Genomic DNA, 19139 nt, shown 5'->3' on the forward strand with positions numbered 1-19139 from the left:
GAACCCATGAGAGCCTCACAAAAAGAGTGAATGCTAAATCTGACAAATGGGTCATTCGCAGCAGGTCAAACAAATTGAGGATATGGAAGAAGGGAAGGAGAATACACTGCATTTTTGTCTTGTTTCCAGTCCAAATATCTAAAAATTCTTTAAATCAAGATGCATTTACTAGATGAGTAAAATGCCATATGATTTTATGTCCTGTTTTCCAGGGGAATTAGTCAAAATTAAGTGAGTTTTTGCTTAAAACGAGCAAAACGATCTGGCAATGGGGTGAGAAAAGGAATCTTAATTCAAACAGAAACAAGATTATTTTTCTTACCCCATTGGCAGATCATTTAAAACTCACTTAATTTGTATTTATTTCCCCCAGAAAACAAGACATAATATCTCATGGCATTTTACTACTGAAGTAAATGCATCTTGATATAAGATGTTTTAGATATTTGGACTGGAAACAAGACAAAAATACTAAGTAAGAACAGCATTTTTTTTTGCAGTGAGGTAGAAAACATCGTGGTACATACCGAGATGTGTGGGTGGGTGGGCGGCAGGCTCACTGGGCAGCACCACCAGTTGGGTGGAGGGGTCCTGGGGCAGGGGCAGGACCGGCTGAAGAGGGGCAGGCATGGCTGCCGAAAACCCAGGGGGGAGATTCTGATGGAGAGCAGTGTGGCCAATACCTACAGACACACAAGACAACTTTTAGGATACAACAAGAGCCCTGTTCGGATGGTAATTGTTTCTCATGTGGATGTCTGTAAAAAATAGGTTTGCATGGCACCTCAGTGCTAAACTCTTTACTGACGGTGGAGGAGCGAGTTTTGTGATCCCACGAACGCGATTGTTTGCTGTAAATAAAATGTCACATGGAATAATACGAATAAATTCGTATTTAATTTAATAATAGGAAAAAAAAAATTCTAATCATTATTTAAATCTCATTTTTAAAAATAGGAAGCTAGATGCGAGTATACACTATTGAAATCTTGCATTTTATCTCAAAAGGATGTTATTTAAAAAAAAAAGAAAAAAAAAGGAAATTAGCGGAAACAAGATAATGCAGCCTCTTATTTACATGAGGTAAAAAAAAAAGCTGCTTGGTTTGTATTTTTTAATGTTGTGTATAATAGCCTACAATACATATTTAAAAAAATATGTATCATATATTGCTGCCACAATAACAAATGTTTACGTGTTTTTTTACCTCTTTCTCCTTTTTGTTCACTGAGGTGGAGCCGTGATGAAATATTGTTCTTGTTAATACTTTCCAGCATTTCAGTAATAAAAGTATACATTTTAAAAATGCATGCAAATTACAGTGAAACAGTTATTGTACAGTGATCAAAAATGATTTAAACCGTGAATTTCGAAGTGAACTCTTCTTGTAAACTCAGAGATGTGGATTCGGACGGCAGTTAAATCACCACATGATCTTGGTGTTTGTAAAAAAACTGAAGGTAATCCGGTCGAGGATTATTACGCGGGTGGAGGGAGAAAAACACTGACATTCTGGATTCATACGCCAATAAAATCACAGAATAACCCCTTAAAATGTTGAAAATACCTTACGACCCCATGAGAAACAATTACCATCCGAATAGGGCTAAAGTTGATTTAAACATGAAAGTATGTCTAATATATAAGTCAAGCAGAAATTAACATTAGAGCACCAGAAAGAGCCAAATAAGGGAAAAAGTATGTATTTTCCCCATTTCAACGGTCTCATTCTATTCTCAACATTACTGACCATAGGAGTGACTAACTTAACAACTTACTGAAGCTGGACTGTGACGCTATTTTCTTCTAGAAACAAATTTTGTTGTATTAACCTTCCTGTTATCTCTGTAAAGCTGCTTTGAAGCAATCTGTATTGTAAAAAGCACTATGAAGGTAACTTGACTTGAGTTGAATTAGAGCAAAATAAGGGGAAAAAGACGACTTCCCCACTTCAACTGTCTCATTCTGTTCTCAACATTACTGACCATAGGAGTGACCGGTCATCCAGAGGGAGGGACTGCCTGTGCGTGGCATCCAGTGGTGGTGCGCAGAGTGTGTGTGTGCAGCCGGGTCTCCTAATTGGCTTGACTGCATTGAAGTGCCACCTGGCACCATGATATGCGAGGTGAGGTCACCATGGCAACTGTTAGAGGGATGGATGTGTGCAAATTCCACTCTTTCCTTGTTATCCCTGCAAAGCCAGATTGGAGACAGGTAAAAGGTCAGGGGTTGAGCAAATGTGACAAGTGAAAAAAGAAGTGTGTGAGATCATTCACCTGATAAACACGTCTCGCTCTCTCTCTAGGCACCGGTGGCCCATGTGCTCTACACTTGTCCTTTTCCTCTCCTCCTCTCCTGGTGAATCTGAAGGATACATGGAGCGTGGAGTGCCTACAAAATGGTTAATACATTTACATCCATGGCTACGTTTACATGCACAACTTTTGTTTCAATCGGACTGAATTCATTCCGATTGATGAATCTGAATGCAATGTTTACATGAACATTAAACATGTGATTCTCCTACAATGGTTCTTTATTTGTTTTAAACAGCAGATTTAATATTTATCCATTTATGGTCATAATTTGGAGACGATGAGCATATGAGCAGTTGTGCTCATATCACTCAGTAAAAACGCCCAGTCATCTGTGGATGAGAATCCGAAAAAATGACTGGTGGGACGTTGTCCTGCTTCACTTCACAGACGCTGAGTAAAGGAGAATTATAGGATGACGGGACACTTAATTCAACAGGAAGAACTACGCTATTTCAACGTCATTGCACATGCACAGTCCTTTAAGTTTCCGTTTTCAATCCGATCAAGTGTTTACATGTTCTCTCGATCAGATTAGAAAAGGAATAAACCACCCCTTTCAATCGGATCGAAATTTCATTCAGGACGAGCTCAATCGGATCAATTAAGGTGTTTACATGTCAATCTTTCTATCGATTACTAACGGATTATTTGGTTGCATGTAAATGTAGCCTGTGATTTTCTCTCATCTGCAACTCTCACTGTCATTGGCACTCTTGCATGCAAACAGCTGTCGAGCAGCCTTTCTCTACGGTGGCATGTGTGCTCTCTCTCTCTCTCTCTCTTTCAGGAGTGAGAGGGAAAAGCTGTTTCCACTTTGGGTCTTGGCGAGTTCTGCTATTTATTTTTAATCAGTGAAGTCTTCCAGAGATCATGAATAAACAAACTGCTCTGTTTCCCTGCCTGTTGTTTGTTTAGGAAGACCCTGACAGATCAAGAAAGGTCAAGCATACCTTTCATGCTGGAGTGGACACGCCCCTGTCGAGCGCTGGGATGGGTGCCCGATGCTTGGCATGGAGGGTCTCTCTGTCTGGCCACGGCAACTGCAATCCCAACCGGAGGCTGTCGCACCTCGCCCTCAACATGTGGGGCTTCTCCTATCTCTCGCCCACGTCCTCCGCAATCAGCTCGCTCGTTTTCATGGCTTTGGCCTTTCCTGGAGGGTAGGGTCTGCTTGCCGCCTTGAAGAGAGCAACTGGTGCCATTTGGCCCAGTTTTGAGGCTCCCGAGCCCTCCAAACGGGCTCTTCTGGGACAGTAGGAGAGGCTGCTGGTTGCTGTACTTCAGAAGGTTCTTCATAGCACTAGTCTCTCCCTGTGAGCTCGCGACCTCCTGCTGGTTTTGAGGAGGAGCTGGATGAACGGGCGGAGGAGGAGGGGGGCCCATTCCCGCTGTCTGGTGCTGCTGTTGTGTAGGCGGTCTGTTGTTGGTAGCGCCACTGTTAGGCTCCATGTACGCTTTGTGCTGGTTCTCTTCGGAGTGGATGTGATGAGGTTGCATGTCCCAATGCAGCACTGATGGCTGCTGATGTGGGTGATGGTGTGCACTGTTGTTGTAGCCATAAGGAATTTCCATTTTCTGCTTCATCTCCTGGTTTCCATTAGCCTGGGCCATGTCTGCGCCAGGGGTATCCGGACCAGCCCTACTGTGCTGTTGGTGACGAATGCGGGCAACTTTCTGTCCATCTCGCTGCATGGAGCAGCTTCCGTGTCCTCCTCCACCACCCATGTGCTGGGCCATGTTCTTCCCAGCAAGAGGTGAGGGAATGTTTGGAGGTCCAGAGTGTGAGCAGTCCCTGTAGGGCTGGGAACTGGTGTTGGATTGATTGGGTAAAGGATGGACAGCCTTTGTCTCTTGAGTCAGTGTAGATCTGTAGATGTCCGTTTCCATGCTGTTGATGCAGTCAGCACTGCGGGAGCGCACAGTCTGGTGTTGCTGGGAATGGCTCTGCTGTTGTTGTTGTTGTTGCTGTTGTTGCTGCTGTAGATGATGGTGGTGGTTGTGGTTATGGTTATGCATCCAGTCAGGGGCTTTTTCAGCTTTTCTGTAAGGATGCTGCTGCTGGGTTGGAGGTTGCTGCTGTTGCTGTTGTTTCCTGGGCCAGTTACCATGATGCCCCCCATTGCCAGCCTTTTCCATTGCCTTGTCCTTGACACCGTTCCCTCCGCCGCCAACCCCCTGGCACTCAGAGCTGCCCATCTGGAAGGGGCCTCCGGTTTTCTCCCCAAGGTGGCTAACAGATGGTACAAACGTGGCTCCAGTCACTTTGGGGTCTCTGCAACCACCACTATTGATCCCTTTATCATGCAAGGAAGTATTTCCCATGGGGGCTGGCGGTGGAGGGCAGAAAAAGTCAGGGTGATGGTGCGAGTGGCGGTTGTGGTGTGCATGATGGGGGTGGCCAGGATGGAGCTGTAGACAATGGAAACCACCGGGATGCCCCCCTCCAGCAGCTGAAGCCATGGGTAGCGGAGGAGGCACTGAGTAGGACAAAGAATGGTGAAGTGCCTGACCTCGCTCAAGACAGTCCGTAGGAGTCTGTTCACTGATCCGCATCTCCCCACTTATTGCCTCTTTACCACAGCGCCCATTAGTGCCACCACCCAAATGTCTGTTTTGGACATTATTGGACCCTACATTACCTCTACTCACCCCATCCCCAATGCAAGAAGTCATGGAGCCCTTTGCCCCAGTCCCATGGTCCCCATTTTGCATCTTCCCATTGAGCAGACAGGCACTAAGAGGCTTTCCCATGCTTTGTGGATGCTCCTTGTACTCCATAGGTAGAGTGGCTTTGTGTCCCCTGGCATTCATCTCTTCCATAGTGACTGGATGTTGTGGGTGGAGCTGGGGTTGATGGGAGTGATGATGGGGTAGTTGGTGGTGATGGCGGTCTTTAGAATCATGTTTACTACTAGACCTGTCTTTATCCTTTGCAGCTGAAACCACACCTCTGTCTAAGCTAGGCTCTTTAAGGCCCTTGTGTAGGATCACCCCACTCCCTGCATCCCTGTCCCTGCTGCAGGAGCCCTGGGGTTGTCCTGATCCTGCCCTTGACATGGGCTGGATGTTGTGATTGGCTGATATGAGTGGGGGCTGGGACGGGAGGCTTCGTAAATAGAAGTTCTCTGTGAAACAGATTGGATATGGCTGTTAATCATTTAAATTAGTGCTTTTACGCTTTCCTTTAGGGTCAATTTATGGAATTATGTTGGAACTATCATATTTGGAGACAGGTAGCAGAAAGGTAGAAGTAGAAAGGTTTTATGAAATTGTAAAAAAAAAAAAAAAATAATAATTTTGCCCACCTTTTTGTGTATCATAAAAACGGTGCTGTCCATAGAGGACCCCGCTGTTGGCATGGTGATCCAAATGGCTTATGGGAAGAAAGGTGTGGGCTAGACTCCCTGAGAAGCGAGGATACCCTGGGACTGCTGTTGGGAAAGAAAAAAAAGAGGGTGTGAACATCAGTGGAAAGGTCCAGAGATAAAATGAGAGAAATAAAGGCTGAGAGAATTGTAGACATAGCAAAAGAAGAAGTGAAAGTAAGAGAGTGAGAGTGATATGGAGAGAGAGCAATAAGGGAAGGAAATCTCTGATAACAAGACAATCATCACTGAGCCACATTTCTATTTGGCCGTAATCGTTTTGGTCCAGATCTAATCCCCCTGTTCCAATGCAGCTGGTGTTCCATATTCACCAATAACCACAGGCTTTGGATGTCATATTTGCCATTCCTATTTGGGTTTCCAAAGCAAACAAGACGAAGAGTTCTGTCTAGGGAAGTGAAGTAATGGATGAATTTTGTCTCCTGAACATATGGTTCACACTGTGCAAATCTCACCCAAGTTCCCAGTGCTGAGTTAAGAGATAACACAGTAAAACAATAAGCAAAGAGTCCTCACAGCAGAACATGTGGAGATTTAAGAAAGAGGCCAAAGATCAACTTTTCTTCAGCTGTCTCAACTCTCCAAAGTCTGCCACTAACATAACAAAGCCATGAGGACAGAATTTACAGGAAAACCAAATACCTTTTAAGCACAAGCCTTTGAAGCTTAGTAAAGGCAAGAAGACAATCCTGTAACCTTTAAATATGTGATAAATGTTAGCCTTGTGACTTTCTGAGACAATTACAGTGCTCTGATTGATAATGACTTTTACACTACTTATAATAGAGTGATGTATGAGTGCATTACATTACTGAGAAACAGAAAAGAAAATTCTGATCCACCAAAAACAGTTAATCAGTTAACCTGCTGCAACCTGGATGGTATTATGTTTATATTGGAAGGTGGGGGTAATGTGATAATTACCAGAGCCTCAGTTATTTGGCTGCTATGATATAATTTTTAGATACCAGTGGACAGGTGGGACAGAAGACAGGGAGTTGATCAGGGCCACTCATTTTTTACTAAATTTGTTTTAACTATTTCTAATTTCTCTACATTTCTCTAATTTTTACATTTATTTTTCTACATTTCAGCAAAAATAATTTATGGATAAAGCAGTGGAATAGAAGTGAAATACGGAGTTACGAACAAGCAAAGTATACTTTTGATGGTACCTTCTGGTCATTTTATTTTCTACTTAAAAGGAAATGTAGAGAAATTAGAGATTTTTTGTGTTTCTATCTGAACTATAAACATTTATCCCAGTACTTCTGTGATCATTTTAATTATTGTAACAGAAATGATACAGTGGTTGAAATTACTGTTTAATATTTCAATGCTGTCAAAGCTTTGATGGATATAGCCGAATTGATGTCATTTAGGAACAAAAATGGCATGGGTGTTTGAATTGAGATTGCGATATTTTAATGATTAATCGTGCAGATCTATTATGCAGGCTTGGAACGATACGAGTAAACGATTACAGAATTTACATTTTTGTGTGAACTACCCCTATTATGCAATTCTGACTAAAGAATATAAAAACCCTTCCAAAAATATGGAGGCTTCGTTTTTGAGGAAGGTGATAATTGCAAGCTCGTTTTTTTTTATTCTCACTGCCCGTCAGCATTAATAAACACACTCATTTATGCCAATTCATTTGAGAATGGAAAAAAATAAGGCCCCCTTTAAACAATACATTTCTTCTGTGGGTTATGCAAAAGTGTGATACAAGCTTGCGTTATGCAAATCAGTCTTCAGCTGTTTCTGTGTTTTCTTTGTGTTTCTATGTGTGACACTTGGCAACGTAATCCCGTTTCACAGTGACGTCTGGCTGGGCCCGATAGTGGCTGGTTGCCTCTCAGGGCACGTGAGCGGCACCGCTGGGCATTGCACTGCACATTCAGCCGTTAATCTGGGCAGGACAAGGGAAGGTGCTGTGCCAGCGGGCTAGACGAGGAAGGTTTTACTGCTTAGTGCTGACATTAATGCTGCTAACACTATTGCACTCACAGACACGGCAGCTGTCTGAAGTGATTGACACCAGCTCACTCAGCACATGCAGAACTGTTATTATCTGAGCAAGATGCTACTGCAGCTCACTGTCTGATATTGACTTTTCTCCAAATCAGCGAAAAAGAAGAGGCTCACTGCACATAAACAGCACATAAAGAACATACCAGGACCATAATACACTTGGAAAACCATATAATTGGTTTTGCCATAGAATGGTGCCTTGAATTTATGACAGGTTCAGTCCCCTTGCAGCAACCTGAGATTAAACGCCTTGCTCACGGATCCAATGGTGACCAAATGGTGATAGCTTAAGGCTGTTGGCCTAAATTAAGGCTTCCTCCCAATCTGAGGAAGTGGATAGTTATAAGATTGAATTTAGGCTTTTATTTACATATAAACGTCAGCGAACATACACAGAAACTCAACCATACTTGTTTGATGCACAAGAACAATGAGAACGAACCTCATTGGCTCTTGTCGAAGCTCAAACGTGCTGTGTAACACGAGAATGAACCTCATTGGTTCTTACAGAAGCTCAAACGTGCTGCGTAACACGAGAATGAACCTCATTGGTTCTTGAGAAGCTCAAACGTGCTGCGTAACACGAGCATGAACCTCATTGGTTCAAACGTGCTGCGTAACACGGGAATGAACCTCATTGGTTCTTGCTGAAGCTCAAACGTGCTGCGTAACACGAGAATGAACCTCATTGGTTCTTGAGAAGCTCAAACGTGCTGCGTAACACGAGCATGAACCTCATTGGTTCAAACGTGCTGCGTAACACGAGAATGAACCTCATTGGTTCTTGTCGAAGCTCAAACGTGCTGCGTAACACGAGAATGAACCTCATTGGTTCTTGAGAAGCTCAAACGTGCTGCGTAACACGAGCATGAACCTCATTGGTTCAAACGTGCTGCGTAACACGGGAATGAACCTCATTGGTTCTTGCTGAAGCTCAAACGTGCTGCGTAACACGAGAATGAACCTCATTGGTTCTTGCTAAAGCTCAAACGTGCTGCGTAACACGAGAATGAACCTCATTGGTTCTTGCTGAAGCTCAAAGGTATGGATTAGTTTTAAGATCCCTTTATGAACTTTTTGAAGCGACAAAGTGGCAGTTGTGTAGACTGTCATTGGAGGGACGGAAATCTTTCAAATTTGATTACAAATATCTTCATTTGTGTTTCGAAGTTTAACGAACATCTTTAAAGGTTTGGAACAACATTTTTGGGTGAACTAACCATTTAATTATTTTGAGTGTTGAACTTTGTGATTGTGCTGAATTTCTTCAAGTTACAATTCAGTAAATCCTGTCATTCCAGTTCAGGTTTTACCGTAACAGCCTGTGGGTTGTGGCCAATTCCAATTCATGAGTCCTCTTAAACCAGTTAAAAGATCACTATCATATGAGCTAATTCCCAGACAAATAAAGCTGACTCTTTGAAGAGAGCTGGGAACTTCTGCAAAATGCTAAATGGTACACAATTCGCACATTCCTGTTAATCCTATCTCTCAATCTACTTGTTCACGTGGACAGCCAATCGTTCTCCCAACGTCTGCACATGACAGCGCATACAAGCGTATGCATCTGTAAATAGCCCAGAGTAAATTGTTTAAGGAGAGACAGAGAGGGGCAGATAAAGCTGCCTGTCGAGATTGCAAATTGAGAAGAAGTGACAGACTAGTACAGAAATGGCAGAGGGTGAAGAGGAAGACAGGAGGATGGGAGGAGGTGAATGGTATTTGTCAGGACTGCTAATTGAAAGGAAGTGATGGAGGAGGGGGAGGAGGGGGTCTTCAACAGACAGAGAAAAGACATGATTGGATTGAGAGAGATGAAACGAGTGAAGCATGAGGGCTATAAAGAGACAGAACCAGCATCAGGGAGCCTGAGCATGGGGTTCCCCAATGAAAATTGCTTCATACTGGGTTTCCAAAAGAGTTTTGAACCAGGAGTCGCCAACATTAGACAACATCAGCAACCATCATTTATATAAGCTACACGTGCTAAACGTGCTAAACGTGCTAATGTGGCAATACAACTCATGTCGAATTGTTTTCTTTGTCTAAAATTCTTAAGATAAATGATGTGTGTGAGAATTGATTGTTATTAGGGGTGTAACGATACGTTCATGTCACGATTTGATATATATATATATATATATATATATATATATAACGATACCGAACTCACGATACGATATTATAGCGAAATTCCAAGACATATGATAAAATGTTGAATAAAATGCTAAAATGTTGTATTACATTGTGTGTGTAAATGAATAGGCTTGGACTTGGAAACCCAAAGAACGGGACAATAAAGACACCAGAATGACAATATTTTCATGATTCTGAAGCTAAAAATAAAGAATAATTTTAGATGAATATGCTTGCACTCTTTCACTGACTAGATATATCTAAAATAATGTAGGCCACTTTTTTCCGGGTAACATCAGACATTTGGCATTATCAGGACCCACAAATGTTCCCACATTGCATTGTTATACATTATATTCAATATATAGTAGTTTAATGTTGTACTGACACCAAAACTATTAAAAATAAATGTTTATTTTGTGTGAACTATACACAATACATATTGTCACTATCCACGATACGTACATATTTTTGCATTTTTGTATTGCGATATATTGTGACACGACATTGTTACGCCCCTAATTGTTAAAGTCTTGACCATTGCATGAAAAGCATTTAGTGATGGATAACAACACTGAACCAGTGGCATTGGATGTTAAAATATCCCAATCTGAAAGACTCCCAAACTAAGATGGGATTGTTATGTCACTATTTGGCTCTTGAGCCAGTAAAAAAAAAAAAAAAAAAAAACGCTGTTTGAGAAATATTTGAGAGATGTTTGCAGATTCCCCAACCAAGCACCGGCTCTGGCACAAGAACAGCATCACTTCAGTGAAAAGAAACGGGGTAGGAAAGAGAAAGCAGAGGATGGCAGCCTCTGTTTGGCACAGTTAAAGCTGTCATTTGGACACGGACCAGCTGGCAATGGGCCAGTTAGGCTTTTCCTAGGTTTGTTTTTATATTTCAGTTCCCCCCTTCTCCTACAAAAGAAATGTAACATCGTCGATGTTCACGAGCTGAAAGTATGCTGTTGAATTAATAAGCACAGTTATGGTCATGCATAAAGAGATTAATACAGTTGCAGTCGACTCCTTTGAGATTCACGTCCAAAAGCAACCCAGGGTAAAGAAGATAGTGTTTTTAGACTGGGGCTTTTGCAGACTTTAAAGTAAGACTTTAACTTCTGGATCTGCTTATATTAGAGAGGTGGTGTACTTGAGGATTATTTTTCCTTAGTACTGAAATATTATTTGAGTCATTTGAAAAATTCTTTGTTTTTCGAAGGAATCACATTTTTACTCCTTAAAATGTCATTTATGCCATCAAATTGTATATTATGCTAGGTATTGTTACAGTGTTATTGTATTTTTAAATGTCATACACAAAGTAGATCTATATATTTTCTGTTCTTACTGAGCTAATAACAAGCTAATCCAATGTTTACTACAAAATTTACTTAACTTTTATTTAAAACAAACAAAAAAAATGATTTGTTCTTGTAGTATTTGAACTAAAGGTTGAATTTTTTCTTGTTATTATATGATATGTCCTTGAGCATTACAGTAATCAGGAGATTAATACAACTTATTAAAGAGTTTTTGTGGTTCTAAGCTTGATCACATTTACATTTATTTTTTTATTTTTTTATTTATGCTTATCCCTATTTGCCTGTGGGGTAAAAAAAATCCTTTATTCAAGATATGGTTGAATAAACTTAATTCAAGATATATCCTATGAAAACAAATCATACACAATTTGCTTGACAAGTCAATTACTCTTGTTTTAAGTATGTTATGATATATTTACAACAACAAAGAAAAGAAAACTTGTGATTTAGACAATATTTTCGGATAATAAAACGCCACAGTGTTTATTCCAGACACATGCATATACAATACGGGTCAGTTATGAAGTGGAAACCATCAAACAGACACTGTTTTCTTGCTATTTCTCCATAAATTATAATATCAGTTGTCACAATGAATCAAATTTGACCTTTTTTTTTTAAATAAAAAAAAACAGTATATTCAGAAATAAATTACAAACAGTTCACACAAAGCACAGGGTATTTTAGGATGTGTCGAAGTGCTCTTGTAGATAATCTTATGCTGGTGCTAATGGGAGACTCGGTCCCACAGGGTGCAGAGGATAGGCTGGGTAATTGTGCTTCTCATTTTGATCACTTGCTTTTTTATGCAAACTGGAGAAAAAGACAATTTGCAATTATCTTAAAGAGGAAAGAGCTGAACGATGCTGATGGCAAGCCAGGATTCAATCATTTTCACACTGCGTTCTGCACAATTAAACTGCAATACAGATAATGGCTTGCTATCATAATCCCGCTCATAATCAGCCTTATTACTTAGTAACGTAACCATTATCATCATTCTTATTAAAACTGTCCAGCTTCTTCTTTGAGAAAATGATTAATGTGCCACTGGCCAGAAAGGAGCAGACCCCAAACTGACATCTCTGGGTTTACGGTTTGTATCATTGCGTAGTGAATCACGTATGGCCGATTTCTACCAGTCCTATCCCCAGACGGGATGTGCAGTATGTTGTAATTTCCTGAAGTCATGGTGCAGTGATAGTTTACCAGGGTTCGAACAGATACTGTAAAAAAAAAAAAAAAATCCAGGACTTTCAAGCACTACTTTTTTTGTAGTTTTCAAGGACTACAATCCGAGATCTCACTTATCAAACAATATCTTTAGTATTTTTAAAAGGATTTTTAAAACTCAAATTACAGATATAAGGCATCCAAAATACAACTTACAACATATTTATTAATATATATATTAAATACAAAGTTTATAATGGCTATTATTTTTCAATAAATCATATTTTATATTATAATGTCGCTGTACTTAATTTTGCGTGAAAATGTTGTATTTTTTGTTTTTTCGAAAAAATATATTGTATTTTAAGTTAATAAAGCACTTTTTAAGTACGTCTTCATAAGTATGGCTGTTTTCAAGGGTTTTCCAGGACTTAAAGGGTTAGTTCACCCAAAAATTAAAATTCTGTCAGTAATTACTCATCCTCATGTTGTTCCAACCGCGTAAGACCTTCGTTCATCTTCGGAACACAAATTAAGATATTTTTGATGAAATCTGAGCCATGTCTCACTCCTCCATAGGCTTCTATGTGACCGAAACTTGCTGGCCCAGAAAAGTTATTAAAGAGATCGTTAATATAGTCCAAGTGACTACAGTGGCTCAATCTTAAGTATATCAAGCGACGAGAATACTTTTTGTGCGCAAAAACAAACAAAAATAACGACTTTATTCCACTATTCATTTCCTTCTCTCTCGACCTCTAGTTGGTTCGCGTAGTGTTTTTGCGCAGCGCGTCTGTGTTACACGTCACCACGTAGGCTCACTATTGGCCGACGCCGGTCATGTGTGTGTTGCGTGATGACGTGCAACACAGACGCGCAGCGCAAACACACTACGAGGCCCAGAGAGAAGGAAATGAAAAGTGGAATAAAGTCGTTATTTTTGTTTGTTTTTGCGCACAAAAAGTATTCTCGTTGCATGATAAACTTAATGTAGTGCCACTGTAGTTACTTGGACTATTTTAACGATGTTTTAATAACTATTCTGGGCCGGTGAGTTTCGGTCACACTGGAAGCCTATGGAGGAGTCAAAATTCTGTCAGATTTCATCAAAAATATCTTAATTTGTGTTCCGAAGATGAACGAAAGACTTACATGGTTGGAACAACATGAGGGTGAGTAATTACTGACAGAATTTTCATTTTTGGGTGAACTAACCCTTTAAATGTCAAAAAGTCAAATTTAAGCACCTTGTACGAACTCTGTCTATATAAACCTTCTGGATTTGCTGTGATTTTTGACGTTCCTGAGATCATTTTAGCGCTGCACGATATTGGAAAAAAAACATACATTGCGATATTTAGTTTTTCTGCGATGTATATATATTGCGACATAAAAACAATTTCATCAGATGATTTGAACAGCTCTATTTGAAAATAATGAATCATTTTAGAATAATTGGGTTGATTTTTATTAATTTTTTTAACAGGGAAGTGAATCTGCATTTAAATTATAAGCATAGATTAATACAATAGAAGAAAGATACAATTGAAATGAGCAGTGCTTTATGTTTTTCAGGTAAATCTAACAGTATTCAGGTACAGAAATTGAATAATCAAATGTAAAATAACAGTCTTCGCTGTCTAAATGAAATATAACTACTATAAATATATAATAATTACAATTTATCTTTTTTTTTAAAGCTACAAAAGTAATTTTCTCTTTCTCTTTTGTAGTTTGATCAGCACTGGGATCACAAACAGCTGCGGGTACATTAGGCTGCTGTCCCTTTAAGACGAATGCCCGGACCTAATATAAATGACACGCATCCGTTTTCGAACACATAACCGGCCGTGTTTATGAGGATACTTCGCCGAGACGGACATTTTGACTTCATTTTACGTGCACGTGTCCGTTTAAGCTCAAAAGAAAAAGAATTCGGCATTTACGTGTGCGCACAGAAAACAGCCCGCGAGTCCTCTTGCCTGACTCGACTTGAACACATGCAAATGATAAACTTTCACTTTATGATGGTTAAACTTTGAAAACAATCCACAAATCATTTCATCCATATCATGTGTTGTGTTGACATTACACAGCCTGCCATGTGACTATCGCGGATGTGCGTATCGCGTTAACGATGCATTGTGCAGCCCTAGATCGTCTGTCCCTAAATCTCAAAACTGAACTGTGGCTAGCAGCTTTACTAAAGTCAGACGGCCTCCACGTTTTCCAGTTGGTGGTTCTTGGCCAGAAAAACGCTTCAAAGTGGACTTGATTTTATGCGATAGATGGGCTCAATAAGAAAAGTCGCCTCCACAAGCCTCCTCCTAGTGTGAACTTCAAATGGATCAGGGATGTATTCAACCAGACCAGAAGGAGGGCACAGGGAGAGGAAAGTGAAAATAGACTGGGGTGTAGTGATAACTAGCATGGGGACAGTGCAGCACTCAGAGAGGCTGAGTTAGCGGATTACACAAACAACACACGGATGAACTCCTAATGGTTTATGACTGTTTGGCACATTTGGATGTGGCCCGGAGGGGTTTATGTGTGAATAAGTGCAGAGAGGGCATGCCTGGGCATCTCTTACTCCTGCAGTCCTCTCTCTGTGGAGTTGTGCTAGTCTGTCATCTGTAGGGATCTGGAGAGCCGCTGGAGGAGGCCAGCTCTTGATTTGGCTGGGTGTGGCTCGAGCTCGGGCCAAGCTAGTATAAGGTGCGGTGGGAAAACCCACATTGGCTTTTACACGATGCCGTCGACCGTTAAGCTTGTTCTTTCTCGAATGTTTTGTTGCGCGCATAAATTCTTGTTGATGTACATCACAGACCACAAGATTCTTTGGCTGAACTTTTGTCCCCTTTCTGCACTGTCGGAGAAGAAAAAAAAAACACTGGGACGGCACATTTCACTGAGCAGAAAAACAGAGAGGACTGCTTCCCTTTTGAGGAGAACGTCTAGAGACACAAATAAATAGATTGACACATCTTATGCACGATTAATCGCAATTAACATGAAATCGCACTTAAACCGATTACGCTTATTGCGATTATTTTTTATGCGCAGCTTGTCAGTAGGCGTGTTTCCATTACAGATTTGCCAAAACTTTTGCGTTTTTCTCTAAATGTCGACAAAAAACTATTGCGAAATGACGGCGTTTCCATTAACCGATGTTATGCGACTAAAACTTAATTTTTTCCTCTTGCGATCAGTAAAATCATTCCAAAATGGAGGTTTATGTACTAATCCCAGCCACTGCACTAGCCATTATTATTAATGGAAGATGTATGTGTGTTTTCCAAGCATTAATGGTAAGGAATGACCCTTATTATACCTGTGAGCGGCACATATGAGGTGTTTCTGGGTGTTTCTCCCTCATATCTGCTTCGAGGTCTTGGTTGTGGCATTTATTTGAGGTTTAGAATCCATTATTCCTCTAATTCTTCTGTCTTTTATGAATTTAATAAAGAACTCTGTCTCGTATTCTGTCCAAACACACCACGTCGTCTACGTCAGGTGACCTGTAAATGCGCAAAAATTGTTTCCACTGCAGTTTTGCGAAATATTTATTTTTCGAATTGCCTGAAAACCACCTCATGCGAGCGAAAAAACGTTTTTGCGATGAATGGGAGTTTTTGCGAAATTGACGTGTTTCCATTAGGCGTATTTTCAATTCGCAATTTGCGCAATTTGAAGGGTGATGGAAACGCGGCTAGTGACGTACAGCTCTGAGATCAGAAGTAAACGCTGCTCCATCTGAAAGCACTGCGAGTTTGAGTCGCTTATGTGGATTTGAAAAAGCAACACGCGTCAAACATCTTTCCAGACATGAGAAGCATTTATAAACCTCTTGTCTAATAAGACAACATTTAAAAAATAAAAAACAATTATCAAAGCGTTTCGATCTTCTGTTTATTCAGCTAGCATGATGCGTTATCGTACTTCTGCGGGGGATATTTGGCGTGTGTATGTGTGTGTGAGACGCCCTCTGGCGTACAGATGAAGCAACGTGGCGTGATTGGACCAAACTTGATTGCAGGTCAAAATCAATAGATCTGAGCCATTAGGGTCTACATTGAAACCTGATTCAGCAATACAGGGGTGTCAAATTGCAATTACATTGATGAGCAGATTGCATGACCTGGCAGTCTTGAGAAATACATTCAAATCAAAATGTATTCAGACACCTTCAACATTTCTTACATTATCAAGTTTTTGAAGTTTAGACAGATATGATAATGTTTTAAACTTGCACCTTGTACTGTGCATAAAATAAATCGCAGCCTTTGCCAAATAGCATGTGGTTTCATTTCGATTAATCGTGCAGCCCTTACACACATTCAGACAAGCAAGGTGAGTGCAACTGAGCCATCTTACCTTCATGCGAGTGGGGGAACCAGATCTGCGAGGCGCCGGAGTGAGGACCCCCACGATAGGAAGGAGAGGCGGGAGAAGACGGAGGTCTGGAGGGGTGTGGGGGGTGTGAGGGAGGGGAGCCGAGACTGCTGGCCAGGAACGTCCCCATGAAGGAGGCCGAGGAGTTGCCCATGAGTCCACTGCCTGTGTTAAGAGAGGAGGAGGAGCAGTTAGGTGTGTTGACTGGCATGTGAACACTGGGTTTTGGCATGATGGTGAGCAGTTGGATTTTGAAACAGACTTTGTTTAAGCTGGTTGATAGTTCAACCAAAAATGCTCACCCCCAAAGTCATCCTAAGTATATATGACATTCTTCTTTCAGACGAATACAGAGTTATATTAAAGCGGCGCTATGCAGTTTTGGCAATTTCTCGCTTTTTGCTCGCGGGTTTCTCCATAGAGCTCCCCCTACAGCTTCGGAATAGATATTTGACAACACTGTCGTCAAAATTTGTTGGCGACTCGCCCCCTTCCCATCTAAATATGAATATTTTTCTTACACAAATGCATGGCTTCGCTTCAGAAGGCCTTTATTAACCCCCCGGAGTTTTATGATGGATAGATGCACTTTTATCATGGATAGATGCACTGATGGATAGATGCACTTTTATGATGATAGATGCACTTTTATGATGGATAGATGCACTTTTATGATGATAGATGCACTTTTATGATGGATAGATGCACTTTTATGATTGATAGATGCACTTATGATGGGTAGATGCACTTTTATGATGGATAGATGCACTTTTATGATGGATAGATGCACTTTTATGATGATAGATGCACTTTTATGATGATAGATGCACTTTTATCATGGATAGATGCACTTTTATGATGGATAGATGCACTTTTATCATAGATAGATGCACTTTTATGATGGATAGATACACTTTTATGATGGATAGATGCACTTTTATGATGATAGATGCACTTTTATCATGGATAGATGCACTTTTATGATGGATAGATACACTTTTATGATAGATAGATGCACTTTTATGATGATAGATGCACTTTTATCATGGATAGATGCACTTTTATCATGGATAGATGCACTTTTATCATGGACTTCAAAACAGAAACAGCCATTCACTGCCATTATAAAGCTCGGAAGAGCAAGGACCAGTTTTAATATAACTCCGATTGTATTTGTGTGAAAGAACAATGTCATATACACATAGGATGACTTGAGGGTGAGTGAAGCATAAAGTCCCAGCCCTGTTCCTGGAGGCACACCATCACTGCACGTTTTCAAACTCTTACTAATCAAACACACTTGATTTAACTCATGAGCTCACCAGCAGAGACTTCAAGACCTGAAACGGATGTGTCAGATAAGTCAGACATCAGACAAAGATATCTTAACTTGTTAGAAAGAGCCTCAAACAAAAGATCCCTTTTTTGCAGCTTTCTATTTAGTAAAAGATCTGTAATATGCCACAAATGGTGTGTATCTTTGAAGCTGAGACTAGTTATTGAGTATCACACAAACGTTCCTGTGTCCTGGAAGCATGTCTGGTTAGCTCAGAGGTTAGCTGTTAATGCCTGCCAGATTCATTCATTTTCCACAACCAAGAGTGGACACCACCCATCCAGAGCATACAACACATTCATAATCTAGTTTAGCCCTGAGACATCAAAGTCCGAGCTGGGATACGTCAAGCCATCACTCGACAGATACCTCATCTCACAGATGAATGCACAGCCTCTTTCTCTCCTTTCTTTTTCACTCTCCTGTGAATTCCCCATCCCAATTTTCCTCCCTCTTTCTCATTACCCTTTTTTTGTTGTTGTCACTCTCACGCCCTTAGTCTTGCCCTGAACCCTGCTCTTTTTCCCTTCGTTTCAATCATCCGCCTTCTCCACTGTGGTACCTTCTCCTGTCCTGCTGTTACTTTCAACCATCCTGCAGCTGCATTTCGACCTCAGGATTACAGCATCATTTTTGACACGCTCCAGAAAGTCTCCATGTTTCTTTCCTTTTTTTTGGTCTGTGGATCCAAAGAATGTGCAAAACACATTCTCAACCACTGATATGGAGAGTGTATTAGCATGATGATGCCCTTGCAAGCCTGACCTAAACAAGCTAACACTTTATTTACAGCCTTAGTAAATCAGCATTTTAACCTTTGACTCCACATCTTAAGTCTTGACATCGTAAATCCTGTAGTCTTGGCCTTAGATGGCATCACAATTACACAAGAGCATTTTATGGTGACTACAAATATGTAGTGAGTACTTTCTGAGCTCTCGCTGTGAACCTGTTTGTCTCCATTCATAATAGTTGCTAGAAGTATATCAACCCGTCGATTTGCCTGTACTTAGCTAGACAAATATGAGTAATTG

General features: G+C 40.7%; 1 protein-coding gene across 1 annotated transcript in view; it reads right to left on the bottom strand.

The window, feature by feature from the left end:
* Window positions 1-19139, bottom strand: part of bahcc1a (BAH domain and coiled-coil containing 1a) — a 127040-nt gene that overhangs the window by 48797 nt on the left and 59104 nt on the right. Inside the window, exons 3-8 of the mRNA XM_084415955.1 lie at window positions 16752-16934; window positions 5624-5749; window positions 3269-5443; window positions 2277-2391; window positions 1986-2191; window positions 528-683 (exon numbers count right to left, since the gene is read on the bottom strand). Coding sequence (XP_084272081.1) covers window positions 528-683; window positions 1986-2191; window positions 2277-2391; window positions 3269-5443; window positions 5624-5749; window positions 16752-16934 — 2961 coding nt within the window. The remainder of the gene's footprint in view (window positions 1-527; window positions 684-1985; window positions 2192-2276; window positions 2392-3268; window positions 5444-5623; window positions 5750-16751; window positions 16935-19139) is intronic.

The sequence above is a fragment of the Rutilus rutilus genome (assembly GCF_951802725.1).
Source record: "Rutilus rutilus genome assembly, chromosome: 1".
In the NCBI taxonomy this organism is placed as follows: Eukaryota; Metazoa; Chordata; class Actinopteri; order Cypriniformes; family Leuciscidae; genus Rutilus; species Rutilus rutilus.